Source organism: Cuculus canorus, chromosome 16, assembly GCF_017976375.1.
Source record: "Cuculus canorus isolate bCucCan1 chromosome 16, bCucCan1.pri, whole genome shotgun sequence".
Classification (NCBI taxonomy): Eukaryota; Metazoa; Chordata; class Aves; order Cuculiformes; family Cuculidae; genus Cuculus; species Cuculus canorus.
Genome location: NC_071416.1, coordinates 2,333,245 through 2,348,370, shown reverse-complemented (window position 1 = coordinate 2,348,370; position 15,126 = coordinate 2,333,245). Strand labels below are relative to the sequence as shown.

General features: G+C 48.2%; 1 protein-coding gene across 1 annotated transcript in view; it reads right to left on the bottom strand.

Moving 5' to 3' along the window:
* LOC128853848 (hydrocephalus-inducing protein homolog) overlaps nucleotides 1-15,126 on the bottom strand; it is a 67,624-nt gene that overhangs the window by 17,343 nt on the left and 35,155 nt on the right. Inside the window, exons 11-15 of the mRNA XM_054081839.1 lie at nucleotides 12,802-12,926; nucleotides 8,446-8,647; nucleotides 5,743-5,926; nucleotides 3,275-3,374; nucleotides 1,811-1,929 (exon numbers count right to left, since the gene is read on the bottom strand). Coding sequence (XP_053937814.1) covers nucleotides 1,811-1,929; nucleotides 3,275-3,374; nucleotides 5,743-5,926; nucleotides 8,446-8,647; nucleotides 12,802-12,926 — 730 coding nt within the window. The remainder of the gene's footprint in view (nucleotides 1-1,810; nucleotides 1,930-3,274; nucleotides 3,375-5,742; nucleotides 5,927-8,445; nucleotides 8,648-12,801; nucleotides 12,927-15,126) is intronic.

The window sequence follows — 15,126 nt, the reverse complement described above, 5'->3', positions numbered from 1 at the left end:
AACCCACCCAAAGCAGAGCTGTAACACTGCCAGTTGTTGCAGGGGAAACCCTGCCATTCCTACTGGTGGATCTCTCTGCTTTGGATTCCTGTGGCCTAATTTTTGTCCTTGCAAAATCTGTCAGAAAAATTGAGACAGAAGTAGAGAGGTGTCCCTTATTCTTTAAGCTTCTTTAAGCTGCTGTTGAAAAGATTCCTGTACTCCCTCTCTGCAACAGTGAATTGCGAACTGCTCACTCCTCTCACATTTTTTACACCTTAGTTACAAATTGCACTCAGGGATCCTATGCTGAGCTGAGGTTTAGCTCCGGTCTCGCTGCTTAGTGCAGCACTGATAGCATCACCTACTTACTCACACTTTCTCAAGTAATGAAAAGAATAAATTGATGGAGAGAATTACAGAATCACAGAATCACAGAATCACAAGGTTGGAAAGGACCCATTGGATCATCGAGTCCAACCATTCCTAACACTCCCTAAACCATGTCCCTAAGCACTTCATCCACCCGTTCCTTAAACACCTCCAGGGAAGGCGACTCGACCACCTCTCTGGGCAGCCTGTTCCAGTACCCGATGACTCTTACTGTGAAGAATTTTTTTCTGATATCCAACCTGAACCTCCCCTGACGGAGCTTCAGGCCATTCCCTCTAGTCCTGTCCCCTGTCACTTGGGAGAAGAGCCCAGCTCCCTCCTCTCCACAACCTCCTTTCAGGTAGTTGTAGAGAGTAATAAGGTCTCCCCTCAGCCTCCTCTTCTCCAGGCTAAACAACCCCAGCTCTCTCAGCCGCTCCTCATAAGACTTGTTCTCCAGCCCCCTCACCAGCTTTGTTGCTCTTCTCTGGACACGCTCCAGAGCCTCAACATCCTTCTTGTGGTGAGGGGTCCAGAACTGAACACAGTATTTGAGGTGCGGTCTCACCAGTACTGAGTACAGAGGGAGAATAACCTCCCTGGAACTGCTGGTGACCCCATTTCTGATACAAGCCAAGATGCCGTTGGCCTTCTTGGCCACCTGGGCACACTGCTGGCTCATGTTCAGTCAGCTGTCAACCAGCACCCCCAGGTCCTTCTCTTCCATGCAGCTCTCCAGCCATTCTTCCCCCAGTCTGTAGCGCTGCATAGGGTTGTTGTGCCCCAAGTGCAGGACCCGGTATTTGGCCTTGTTAAAACTCATCCCATTGGTCTCGGCCCAGCAGTCCAGCCTGTTCAGATCCCTTTGCAAATTAGTAAAGTAGCAGCATTAAAAATGCACACAGAGCACAATATTTTGATAAGAAAACACCTTAATGTGTGAAAACTCCTTCCCGGACACAGTCAAGCTTTTAAAAGCATCTGGCATGATGTATTGCCCCATTTTCTACCTCTTTCCATTGCTCCATCTTATTTTTTTGCAGAAGACTCAACACCAGGGCAAGGCGGGGGTGGAGAAATAGGCAAATATGGAGAAAGTTTTATTCCTGAAATGCTTTGCTCTCTTTAGAGCCAGAGGTGTTCCAAAGCTGAAGTGTCTTTTTAACGCAGTGTTGCTTTCGTGTGTCAAAGAGGTTTTTTTTCCAGGAAGCCTCCCAGCTGACCTCAAAGGGAGGTTGCCCAAAGGCAGGGACCAGGGCTTCACAAACAACATACGCATCTTTCAGAACCCAGAAAAAATCATCCACATGCTGTGAAACCTCTCAGACTTCACTGTTACGTCACTGTTCTCTGCTTACAACTGCCTGAGTTGCCAGAAATCCTGCAGGTCCATGGGGCTCCCAGCTGTCCAGGGAGCCATCAGGATCCATCCTAGCCCCTGTGAACCCCTACTGCTCACCTCATAAGTCTGCGCTGATTCAACAGAGACCTTCCCGATGTCCAGCTGGTCCAAGTCAGAGCAGAGCTGGGGCCCTATGCCTTCCCCTTTGATGCGCAGGGGCAGCCTGGTTTCACGGCCTGGGGAGAGAGAGACTTCTGTTTCAGTGCAACAATTCCTTCTGTTATCCTGGATTTTCCAAGCTGCCTCCATGCTAGTCCCCAACTCCAGGCCGGAAGGGACCAGCTCTAGATGCTCCAGGGGAAGATGCAGGACCCTTCTCTTCCCTCAGGTACTGTAGAACGAGAATTTAAATCTCAGTAGGAATAATGCCCTGGCACATCCTGCAGCGGTCACACTCAGGCATTGCTGCCTTCCTTTCAAATAAAGAGGGGTGTAGGTGGCCCAACAGCACAGGACCTTGTTGCTGAGGGTCTTCACTTCTGCTTTCTGACACCCTTCCCTGTGTTTAATGACTGGCTTTGAATGTGATTCTCATCTGATCACACCAACAAACACTTTTACACAATGCAGGTCAACTCTGTCACAAGGTAAGGGACAAATTATCATTCCGGATTTAGCATCTCCCTGCAAAAGTGGCTTAGAAAGGGGTTTCACAAACTGTAACTCAATACAGTTCTGTGTGCAGACAAACCCAAAAATCAATTTTAGGTGTCTGTGCCCTGCACCGCGTGCTTCCTTCCAGCACACAAGAGACACAGCTTTATTTGCATGAATAAATAAGAAAGTCCACTGAGATCCAAACTTGTAGCCACGCATCCTAGAATCATAGAATAGTTTGGGTTGGAAGAGACCTTAAAGGTCATCTAGCTCCAACCCCTCTGCCATGGGCAGGGACATCCCACTAAATCAGGCTGCCCAACGCCCCATCCAACCTGGCCTTGAACACCTCCAGGGATGGGGCAGCCACAACTTCCCTTGGCAACCTGATCCAGTGTCTCACCACTGTCATGGTAAAGAAATTCTTCCTAATGTCTAGTCTAAATCTGCCCCTCTCCAGTTTATACCTGCTCCCCCTGGTCCTATCCCCACAAGCCTTTACGAGAAGCCCCTCTCCAGCTTTCCTGTAGCCCCTTCAGGTACTGGAAGGTTGCTATAAGATCTCCTCAGATCCTTCTCCAGGCTGAACAAGCCCAACTCTCTCAGCCTGTCCTCACAGGGAAGGTGCTCCAGCCCTCCAACCATCTTTGTAGCCCTCCTCTGGACCCGTTCCAACAGCTCCATATCCTTCTTACACTGCGGATTCCAGAACTGGACACAGTATTCCAGATGAGTTCTCAAGGTATCCTGAGGGATCTCCAGGTATCCTGAGGGCTACTTGGAAACTGCAGGGACGGTGGGCACATGCCAGCACGGCCCTGCTGGCCACTGACCCTTCCTAGCAATTACACGTGAGCAGAGTGGGCTGGAAGACTGCTCGTGCCTCGCCTTCCCTGTGCCTGAGAGGAGACCAAGGAGCCATACCTGAGATGTCACAGTAGACCATTTGTTTGTAGACTCTGGCTTCTTGGGGTTTAAAGATCACATTAATTACAACTGAAGAATTTGGCAAGACATCTCCTTCCTAAAACAGAAGCAGACAGCAGATCATTTATCTTCAAATGTTACATTTCTTCTTTTCAGTCCCAGAAATCAGATCAGAAAAAAACTAGCAAATCTAATGGATTTTTCCACTCTCAGTTACAAAGGTGCTGCCTCTTCCACCCTTTTCTTGCATGTATACAGAAGTGCACAATGTACCCAAGTGAGCCACAGCAATTGGCACCCAGCAGAACAAGCCCTCCTGCTGCGGATCAATGGAGAGCAGGCTCCTTCCCACCCATGGCTGCTTCTGCCCTGTGCCAGGAGCAGTCAGCCAGCACACAGGCTCTTCCAGCTGACAGATGACCTGAGAAAGGAGTAGAGTGTCTCATGCACCTTGTTTCTCTCTGCAAGGCGCACACGTTCCTGTTCCCATGAACATATGCTCAAACAAGAAGAGATGGCGTTTGCTTACACTTCCACACCTCTTTCAACAAGAAAGCTCTTTTCCTTGACATACTCTTGCTCAGGGTTTTAAGTTTGCACCATGCTAGCAGTCTGTTTGCAGTTGTCTTCTGCTTCCTCAAGCTCTTCTCCCTCTGCTTCTCTCCCACACTGCATCCCAGCACTGGTGTTCAGGCCTGCAGAGCCTTGCTGCGCAGTTTCAGAGACAGCCCTGCCTTGTAAAGGCTCTCACTCACTTCTTGCAACCGCTTTAAATAAAGGCACTGCTTGTATCCCCTCAAGCCCTGGCCTTACAAATGTCTCTTTATGCATTGTTGACATCAATATATGCACCTCTGGCAACTGTAATGCTCCTGTACCAGGAATGAGGAATTCAGAAGGAAACAAAAACAATAGTCCTATTTTTCTGCCCTCCAAGTGAGGCTTTGACTCTGCTTGCTGCTGGGCAACCTCAGTGCCTTCTTCAGAAGTCTTGAACTGATGGGAGCCTCCAGCACTCCTGCAGCATAAATATTAAATGACTGTAAACTCTCTCCATTGATTCAGCGCTGACAGCTCAGAGGGCCATCCGCACAGAAACCACCGAGCTCTGACACAGGGTGTTATTGGGCTGCAGCTGCAAATAATTCCCTAAGGCACAGTCTGCTCCGAGTCGACAGAAGAGAGGGAAGAACAGGTAGAAGAAACCGTTGCCAACACCAACAATGACCACGACATGAAGAAAAGAGAAGCCTGAAAGCATAAAGTCACCTGGATCCCTCTCAAAACCTAGAGCAAACACATTCGCCAGATCAAACATACTTCATGTTTCGATCCAGGAAGTAACTGGATGAAGATGAAGCCTTCTGACACGACAACACACTTGCTTTAGAAAGCAAACTGGGGGATCAGCCTGCAACCCACAGTCAGCGTGCTGGATATCAGAGCCTTTGGGTGCCACAGGGGTGCTGCAAGGCCATCATGACATGGAGTACCAGGACTCGGTGCTGTGGGACTGCGCCTCAGTGCACTTCAGGAGCTCATGAGCAGGTTAAACAACTTGTGGACACATAGTCTGACTGTAATGAAGCAGGACCCCTGGGACACTCTCCAGAACCAGCTCTGACACGCTACAGGATGCTCTTAGTGCTCAGCTGAACAACTCCCACGTTCTACAAGATTCCTGCCGCTCCCATGATCACATCATGCTGCTGTCAGCTACAGTGGCATGAAACTGCCATTATGCTGACATAGGTGGCTCTCAGCCTTACAAGGATGACCAAAGAAAACATGATCCCCTGCCAAAAGGGGGAAAAGAAACCCCATTTCACCTATTTTAAAAGGAAGAAGAGGTTATGATTATTCTAGCATCTACTTCAAGATAAGGAGGGATTTTGTACTGCTAGGCAGCAGGCATTCTTCCTCTCAGACCACGCAAATACTCAGAATCAGGGCTCTGCTTGAATGAAGGACATGGGGCTTTGCTTGTGTAAACAGAAAAGCAAACTATTTTCTGTACCTATGTGCAATAGAACTCAAAAAGTCCATTGGAACCTGCCAGGCTTTTGTCCAGGTTGCATGAAGTGAGTGGTATTTCCATGATTACACCTGGCTTGAATTTGGCTTCATTTCCACTGACCATCTCATTTTTCAGGTCAACATGTGAACTAAAAGTGCTCGAACACCCATACACGACGTATAAGGCGTGGCCTTCCGCACAGCAACTGATACCTCTAAATACAGTAAGGACACTTAAGTGGTCTTAATTTATAGCCTTTGCAGCAGACTTTGGCTTTAGGCAGCTCTCACCACCTGCCAAGAGCCAATAGTTCAGAAATGCTTTTTGTAACAAGCTCTCCTGAAGTCTTTCTCGGCACATTCCATCAGCTAATGCGGGATCTGCCAAATGACCTCATTAGGGAAGAGGGGAAGAGGAGAAGGAAGGGAAGTTCTAAGGCATCGCTTACCACTGGATCAATGGTGAAAATATCACTGGAGAAAAGCGTGCGGTCTCCTTGCCCTTTCGCACTCTGGTTCCGGACGTTGCCGGAGAGAAGAGGACGGCATTCTCGGAGACTGGAGAACTCCAAGCACTCCTTGAGAAAACAATCCAACATGTCATCCTCCCTGCTCCGCAGCCTCTGGCACAGCCTGTGGGGAGAGACAAACCAAGCAGATAATTTAATGAGCAACTTCTTTGCAGAGACCATCGTGTAACCACACGGGCAGCAATGCACTCGAGTAGGAACAGCAGCAGCTCAGCAAGGGGCTGACCCTGCACCACGGGCTTTCAAAGAGATCTGACTGCCACTTGCTGTCCTCTGGCAAGGCAGGAAGTTTTACTTCACACTTAGAAGCGACGAAGAGGTTTTCTGCGGGCAAACAGCCCTTGAGAGAGCAACTTGGCTGAAAGGTCGTTTAAGCCTAGCCTTGAAACACCTTCTCTTTTTCCTTTTTGGCCTCCTCTGCAAAGCTTTGACACAGCTGATCTCTCCTGTACTTGGCAGTCATTGCAGAAATAATTTTAATATTCATAGATCACAATCAAGAGGAGAAGGGAGCACTGCTGCACAGCAGCTGCTTCCCAGCTGAATCACTGCTGTCCTCCCTTCCCTCTCCAGTCCCCTGGCCATGGAGAACCAGCAGGGGACAACTCTGGGGGATGAACGGAAAGCTCCATGCGCAGCAGATGCACTACGCACAAGACAGCAATCACCACCCAGCTAAATTCAAATGCAGTTAGAAAGGTACTACAGTCGTGGACATTGCAAGCTGCACGCAGACAGAGCTGCGGCCAAATGCTGTCACCAGCACCAAAAATCCTCACATTGGCTCACTCCGGCAGGGTGCAACTGGAAATGCTTCTTTAGGGCTGACCTGCAGTGCTATGCATGAGGAAGGATTCCAGCCACTGAGATAAGCAACTTCCAACTCAACCTCCATCAACAGGCAATAATTCCATCTTTAAATCCCAAAAAGCCTTGCAGGAGGGAGATGGAGCAAATCCCTGGGTAGACCTTCTAACTATCCAGGTCATTTTGGGTCACATCCCAGTGCAGGGTCTCACACTGCCTCCATCCACAAAGAAGTCTTCCCTGCTCCAAGACCTCAAAAGCTTCTCTGAGAGCAGGACAGTGGCCCTGGAGCTATGGCCACCCCTAAGATTGCAAGTAAGGAAGAACAAAACCTCCTGGTCAGTGTCCAGGACACCAACTGGCAAAACGAATGGTCCAGGGAAGTATCGAGAGAAGGTCATGAGATTTTCTCTTAAGACACCTGGGTCAGGGCAATCCCCGATTTCAGTACATGATGGGAGATGAAGTGATTGAGAGGAGCCCTGCAGAGAAGGACTTGGGGGTGTTGGTCGATGAGAAGCTCGACACAAGCCGGCAATGTGCGCTTGCAGCCCAGAAGGCCAGTCATATCCTGGGCTACATCAAAAGAAGCGTGGCCAGCAGAGCAAAGGAGGGCATTCTGCCCTTCTATTCCTCTCTTGTGAAACCTCATCTGGATTACTGTGTCCAGTTCTGGAATCCTCAACGTAAGTAGGATATGGAGCTGTTGGAATGGGTCCAGAGGAGGGCTAAAAAAATGATTGGAGGGCTGGAGCACCTTCCATATGAGGACAGGAGAAGAGAAGGCTCTGAGGAGATCATATAGTGACCTTCCAGTACCTGAGGGGGGCCTACAAGAAAGCTGGAGAGGGACTATTCATAAAGGCTTCTGGGGATAGGATGAGGGGGAATGGGCCAAAACTGGAGAGGGGCAGATGTAGACTAGACGTTAGGAAGAATTTCTTTACCATGACAGTGGTGAGACACTGGAACAGATTGCCAAGGGAAGTTGTGGCTGCCCCATCCCTGGAGGTGTTCAGGGCCAGGCTGGGTGGGGCGTTGGGCAGCCTGATTTAGTGGGATGTCTCTGCCCATGGCAGAGGGGTTGGAACTAGATGACCTTTAAGGTCTCTTCCAACCCAAACTATTCTATGATTCTATGATTCTAGGATTCTATGATCTCTCATCACCACAAGGACATGGACTGCTGAAGCCCAAATGCACTTCCCAGTCCTGTGCTGTCCTACCTTCCCCACAGAACCCTCCACCTCCAAACTCTCCTCAGGCTCCAAGGAAGGGCAGAAACACATCATTCTGCTGGAAACCAGGACAGTGGAATACAATTCAACATCCCACAGCAGGATGGCCTCAGCTTTCTGGGCCAAAGCACTCTGCCCTGCACCCTGCCTGGAAAGTAGTTGCCGCCTTATCAAAGCTGGAATGGAAGCATCCGCACTTATCATCACAACAGTTGTTCCCTGCAGCTACGTTAAAGTCCCAGGTAACAAATACTGATGCTTCCTCAGCCTTGTGGACCCTCTGTAGCCCAGGGATCTCTGGACCTCAGTGGTCCTCTGCTCCCACAAAAAAATCAAATTTGCTACCCAGTCACTGTAATCACACTTTTGCCCCAAAACAGCATCCTCAGCTGGAGCTCGGGTGGGACTGGAATGGGAAGTGCTGAGCTCCGTTACCCTGAAGGTCAGTGACATCCCCTGACACCGTGGATGCTTTACTTGCCCTAAAACATTCCAGAGCACCGACACCCCTATGAGGCCACACGTTACTTTTATCCTTGCACACAATATCCAACTGAAAGGAGTCTTCCAAACAAACCTCAGCTTCCGCTTATCCTCCTCTTCCTGAGTAACAAAAGCCTTCCACTGGAAGTGGGCAGTGATTCCACTCCGATTGTGGATGACCACAGTGCCGCGGTTTTCCAGAGTGAGGTAAGTCTTCTCAATTGTCAAGGACCTCCTCTCCAGCCTGATGTTGACATCTACAGCCGCTCCATAAAGGCTTGTGTGGGTATCTTCACCTGAAACAAAGCACAGGAGAGTCTTTGCTCACCCCACTTGCTGATACTACAACAGGGATAACCACCATTCGCAGAAGGAAGCGTTACGGCTCTTGGCAGTCTAACATCTCCACAGATCAATACATTTATCATATCCCTATGGCTGTGGGTGGACAGCATGAGGATGTCCTGGACACAACCTAAAGCACCTTATTTCTGGGTGTGTTTGTAGAAATTTATCCCCAAGCTGACACTGCTGGCAGTGAGATTTTTCAGATGTCCCCAGGTGGCCTGTAGGTTGCTATCCCACTCAGGTCACAATGAATTCTGGATTGAGGTAATTCAGGTGACTGAGGAATCCCACTCCAGTCAGCATTCACCCTAATGCTCTACAATGATGCGGACTACAAACAATGCTAGGAACAGCGACAAAATAAAACACCATGAAAGCTGTCATCACCTCCCTGTCTAAATCTATGGCCACGTGGGTCTTGAAACCTTGGGTACAGTTCTGACCTCGCAAAACAAGCTGAAGTCTTTGAAATGAAATAGAGAAGGGCAGGAAGTACAACTAAAAGTATGGAGCAGCTTCTATGTGAAGACTGAATAAGATTCCTGAACCAAGAAATCATATGGAAGATAGATGGGAGAGGTTTGTGAAAGCAGGAATGGCCTGGAAAATGTGAAGAAGGAAAAAATTGTCGTGATTTGTCATAAAAGAGGAACTCGAGGGCCTGAAATAATGTTATTAGTCAGAAATTACACAAAAGCCGTACTACTTTTCCAGGGAATATGCCTTCCTTTGGAACTTTTTGCCACAGGAAGCTGTAGAGGCTGACAGCTGTAAATCCAGAGAGCAACCAGACAAACCCTTTGAAGATAAACCCATGAGAAACTATGAAATAAACATGAGACTAAAGCCCCCATCACAGAAAACTGCTAACTCCGGGGGAGGAAAAGGAGACGCACTGCCTGTTTCCACACGTTTTGCTGAGCATCGCCGTGGCTGCTTTCCTGGAGAGGAGCTGGGAATGCAGCCATCCTTATGCCTCTGCCTTCAGGCTTTGAGGGCTCTTTTGAAGGCTGGAGGGTTTCCAGAGTACCTTCAGCCACAGAGAGAAGCATCTGACATACTGAATACCTAAACCCACAAACCACTCGGTACAGCAGAGCGCGCACAGCTGCCAGTGAGGCAGGGGAAGCCACAGATCTGTTCCCCAGGCAGATGAGCTCACACAGAAAACGGAGCTGTCAGGGCTGGCCAAGGGCAGCTGCAGACTTCATGTCTCGGGAACCAAGTTAGATGTGTGTCACAGTTTAGATTCTTGGTTGGTTAAGTTTAAAAAACATCTCCGTACTGTAACCGTGATTTAGAACCACTTGACAGGGCAATATCCATGGGGTGGTGTTTGGGATGCTTGGTTCTTGTGGAAGCCCCTTTACTGAATTTGAACCTCTCTGCACTATCATTATTTACACAACACGATCCTATCACACGCTGCCAGCTCTCTCATCCTTAGGTGCTCCTGAGAACTTCCGTGCAGATGGCAGGGCACAGCGCGCTTTGCAACCCAAATGAAGCAATGCCGGAACTTGAAGTTAAAAGCCAGACTTTTGATACAGAGGTGGAGCAGCTGGTTTGGGTTGTGCGCTCCTGAATGATGCTCTGACACAGCAGAAACAGCACTGTGCTTAATTCCAGCACCCATCTGCATGGCTATGGATGCAGGGTTGTTAGCACATCACAACTTTTTACTGTCTTGAAGCTTGAGGCTTTGGGCAGCCTGATCTAGTAGGGTGGCCCTGCCCAAGGCAAGGGGGTTGGAACTAGATGATCTTTAAGGTCCCTTCCAACCCAAACTATTCTAGGATTCTACCATTCTACAATTCTACCATTCTATGATTCTATTCTTTCTGGTCCTATTCTGAAGGAAAAACATTTTAAAGGGGAATTTACAGAAGAGCTATAACACCTTTCTGAATTCTTCTAATGCTACATGATCATTCTGCTGCAAGAGGGAATAGTTTTCAAAGCAGGCTAAACTGTTATTAAATAGAAAGAATTCTGGTTTGCCTGAAAGTAAAACTCCATAAATGGATGAGCAAACCCTTGAACAAGACTTCCAAACAGATTTGGGGTTTTATGAAGAACACTTTCTTAGTGCTCAACAGCCGGTACCTTCCTTCACCAACTACTGCTCTGAAGAGTAGGAAGCTGGTAGGCAGATGGATCAGACTGAATAAAAGAGAACTGTGCCCCACTCATTTTGTCTTCACTGGGGGGTATTTTTACTTTATCCCTGCCGCACCTTCTTTGCTGAATTTAGATTTTATAGATTTCTAGGAGTGCATGACATTCAAATTTGGAATATCTGGGCAGCATGGAAAGCAAGATTCATTTTGTTTGCCCAGCCTATTAGAAGACTCTGCCTCGCTCTCATCCCTTCTACAAAAGCAGCAGAAGAGGGACAGGCCCTGCTACTTTCTTGCTGAGAATACACGGAGAGCAGAGCTCTTCGCTCAGAAGGCTGTTATTGCTCCTACCCATCCATCTGTCATGAGTAATTGTTTCACTCCTGCTACTGTCATCTCCATTTGCTGCCAGCATAGCCATGGCCCCAGCCTTTTGCTTCTGCATTACAGCCCTGCAGGGCCGCTGAAAGAAAATTATCTGCATAATTACACTTACTACCAACAGTAGCAAAAGCATCTGAGTATACAGGGTCAGCCAAGCACAAGTTCAGTGAGGTTCTGCTAATTACTGAATTTCCCTGTGCTGACAAAGGGATCCCCAGGGATGCAGTGACCAATGACAAGAACTGGCACAGAGGACTTTCAGTACCCACAACAGAAGCACATTGTAGAACTAGAAGCGCAGTGTAGAACCTTGTCACAGGGCTGCGTGGGCACAGCAGGCACGCACAAACAAGCACAGAATCTGGTCTTCCACCTTGAAGATCACCCACAATACCACTGTAGGTGCTTCTTGAGGACAGGAATCTAATGGGAGGCAGGCTTTAGGGATCTCTGAGCAGACAGCTTTCCTTCCACAATTCCCTGCATCTCTCTAGCAGCACCTGTCTCTAGTAGCTTCCTTTACTTGCACGGAGCATCTGCCACACGTGTTACTGTTGCTGGGTGCTATGGGACTGGTGGGTTTTTTTGCCACAGGTCAGGGAAGCTGTCACACATCTCCTTAACCTGGTGTCCCTGAGCAAAGCTCACCCTCCCATGCTGAGATTGTGCAATGCTGTCAGGTTACAGTGAATGCTATGACTGCACACTGGGTTTGTTGTGCCAGCCTGGGCATCACACTTGAGAAGTGCAAGAATATCTAAGCTTTATGAATACTGACTTGATTTAAATGAGACCTAACTCCATGAAGTTACTCTCCTACAACCACATGGGGTGCACTAAAAGCTGCCTGGGAAGGGCCAAGCCATGACCAGACCTTCAAGCATTCCTGAGTGCAGCCCCTTTTCCATATCAGAAGGTGTGCTTGGCATGCAGGCTTCAGAAACCCTTTCTGCTACCATCACCTGATGTTCAGGCGATGAACGGCAATGATAGTAGTCTAGAACAGCACAGATACAGAGCAAAGCATGGAAAATACCTCCCAAATGGCTCATTTGCTCTTTCATAATAAGCAGTCTGTTGGTAGCTCTGAAAGAGCAACGCAGCTGCTTTTTGTAAGCGAGTCACAAGGAGACTGACTTAGTGCGGGACAAAGCAGCCACGCAAGGCTGGGTGACATTGCCTGGTGCCCTGCTCTACGCCTGCAAGAAGCAGCTGCTTTTAAGACTGATTGATTAAATGTTTCTGTTTCACTTTAGCAATTTATTTCAGCAGCCTTTTATTATTTGCATTTCAAAGTTAGAGAGATAATGCCTCTGTTATTCCCTGCTCTCCTTCTTTATCCCTGGTTCATTTAAAAATAACCAAGATCCCCAAGGATGGGCCAACACACAGTGACACAGCACACACAGGAGGACGCAGCTTTTGCCTCTCATCTGCTTCTTTGTGGCACTGAAACATGCAGAGGTTTTGAAAGAAAAAGCTTTAGGAGCGGTTTGCAAAGCAAGCTTAACATTATCCTGTTTAGAAAGGGCTCTGTTTCAAAGGACAGAGGCTCTGTCAAAGGACACTGAGAGGGTGCAGCAATGCTCGGCACTTACCTGTGTCATAGTGAACTATCAGGGACCCGGAATGATCCCCCGTCTTCACTGGGTGAAACTCCACCGTTACTTGTGTGGCTTCACCAACCCCAAGGTTCCCAGCGGAGGGACTAACAGAGAAAGGGCTGCAACACAAAGAGAGATATCAGCACTGTTGTGGGAGACTTGGGGACTATATGCCTTTTGCAGCCCAGGTCACTTCAGCTCAACTGTGCAAGAAAGGAGCAATCAAACCACAGTCCTCAGAAACCCGCAACATCCAGAATCAGAAACCAAGCTATTGACCCTCCTTTCTGAAGGGCTCCAGCCTTTCAGAAGATCCTATGGTGTAAAACAACCTCATTTTCCCATACTCTCCATCCAGCTCTCTGCAGTGAGGCTCCAGAGCCCGCCCGCAAGCAATATGATCAGGAATGGTTTTTGAAGAGCACAGAAGTGCTGAGAGCTGTTTGCACATGCAACTTGACTCTGACTGCTTTCCTTGAAGACCACAGAATAATTGCAGTTTAATTTGCAGCATTCTTTTTTTACCTTGAAAACAGCCCAGCTGAGCCTAAGAATGGGACAGTTTTATCAGCATTGCAATGGAAGCTGCTCTGAACAAGGAACGATCACAAAAATCTGAAGGAGTGCGATGCAGATTAGAGAGACACCACATCACGGATACGAGAGATAAAAGGAGAATCCAATTTACAGCCTGAATGATTAAATCTGAGCTAAATGAAGCACCATTACCAGGAGCCTATCGAGGCGAGTTTAACGGTTATTTCTCTGTATTCCCAAGCAACGCACTCTGGGACTCGGGGCTGTTATCCAAGCTCGGGAACTGTTTGCTTGGCTCAGGGAGCAGAAACACAGAAACTTCAGAGTATTCAAACAGAAAGCTGAATGAAAGGAACCTAATTAGAATAAAATGCTGCTTATTTAAACCTTTTGTTTGAAATTTCAAATTTTAATTTCATTAAGGCAAATTTTAATTTCGTTAAGGCAAAGCAGGACTGAAATACAAAGCAGTTCAGAAACTCTTCCAATGTCTGTCAAGCAAGATTCACCACATGCTGCATCAGTCAGTAGCTGATAAGCACATTGCCAGACATTTCCTGGCTATTTAGTTTGGTGGTGACAACGAGATCTGGAAAACCTGGAGGAAAACTGTAGAGTGATTTACAAGTTCCTGCCTATGTATTTCCAACAGTGAAAAGCAGCAGCCTACTCAAAGAGCATCCGAGAATCCTGCTTCAACAGCCTTGTTGGGCTCTGGGGGAAGCTTCTCTTGCACCCTCACGGTTCATGGGAGAAAAGTCAGGTCCTCTTTTGAGCCCTCTTTTCCTGGGAAAGAAACTGAGGTCACTCAGCTGGCCCCAGCAGACAGCGGGTCTTTGCTGCAGCCCCGACCTCAGCTCATACTACAAGACCTCTGGGACCAAGCAACTCTCTACTCACTACCAGCCAACTGAACTGGTTTCCTTGCAGACGTGGTGTCAGCGAAGCATTATCGTCTCCAGATCTGCAAACTGGAAAACTGGTGACGGCCTTCTGAGGCCAAAAGGAGCAAAGCGGGCTGCCTACAACACAACTCACGCCAGGCGTTTGATGGGGGCACCATAGGAAGAACATGTGTGCATGGCCCCCAGACAATGGGGTCCATGGTTTGCCTGGCAATGCTTTGTAAGCATTTCAGAACGTGCTGACGGCCAGGAGGTTGCAAGCTGGCTACAAACATATTCTAGCACATTCCAGGACATCTGGTAGAGATAAAACTCTGGAAAAAAGGCCCTCAATCTGTGCACCATGTACTTGCTGCATCTTCTGCCTGCACACTCGTTAGCAGTCCTCTCTGGGGCTGCAGTGCAGTTTTAAAGCCAGTGCCTGCTCATCTCCACTTAGGAGCTCATTCTGCTTAAGAATACTTGGTCCCAGGGACCAGACCAAATCTACTGCAAAATAAAGCTTCTGGATGACACGGTCTTATTTTCAGGGCCTCAATACCAACTGCTTTGATCGCCCATCACTGGTTGCACTTGCTAACACAGACACAGCTGCTGACACATTCTGAAATGTCTCCTCCACCATCCCAGAGCTTGCCCCCTTCTGAACACAGTGTTTGGTCTGCCTGAACCGAGCTCACAGAGCTGTCACTGCAATGCAGCAACTCAGACAGCCCAAAGGCAGCCAAGGTACCTTCCTACCTTTTCCCTTTCAATCTAACAGAATCAGCCTTGCTGGATGCTGTGTTGGAGGCGTCACTGCAGTATAAACCTTCACTGGAGCTTGCAGTGTTTTGTCAGGAGCTGCATCCTGTTTAAAACACTGTAAGGAACAGCA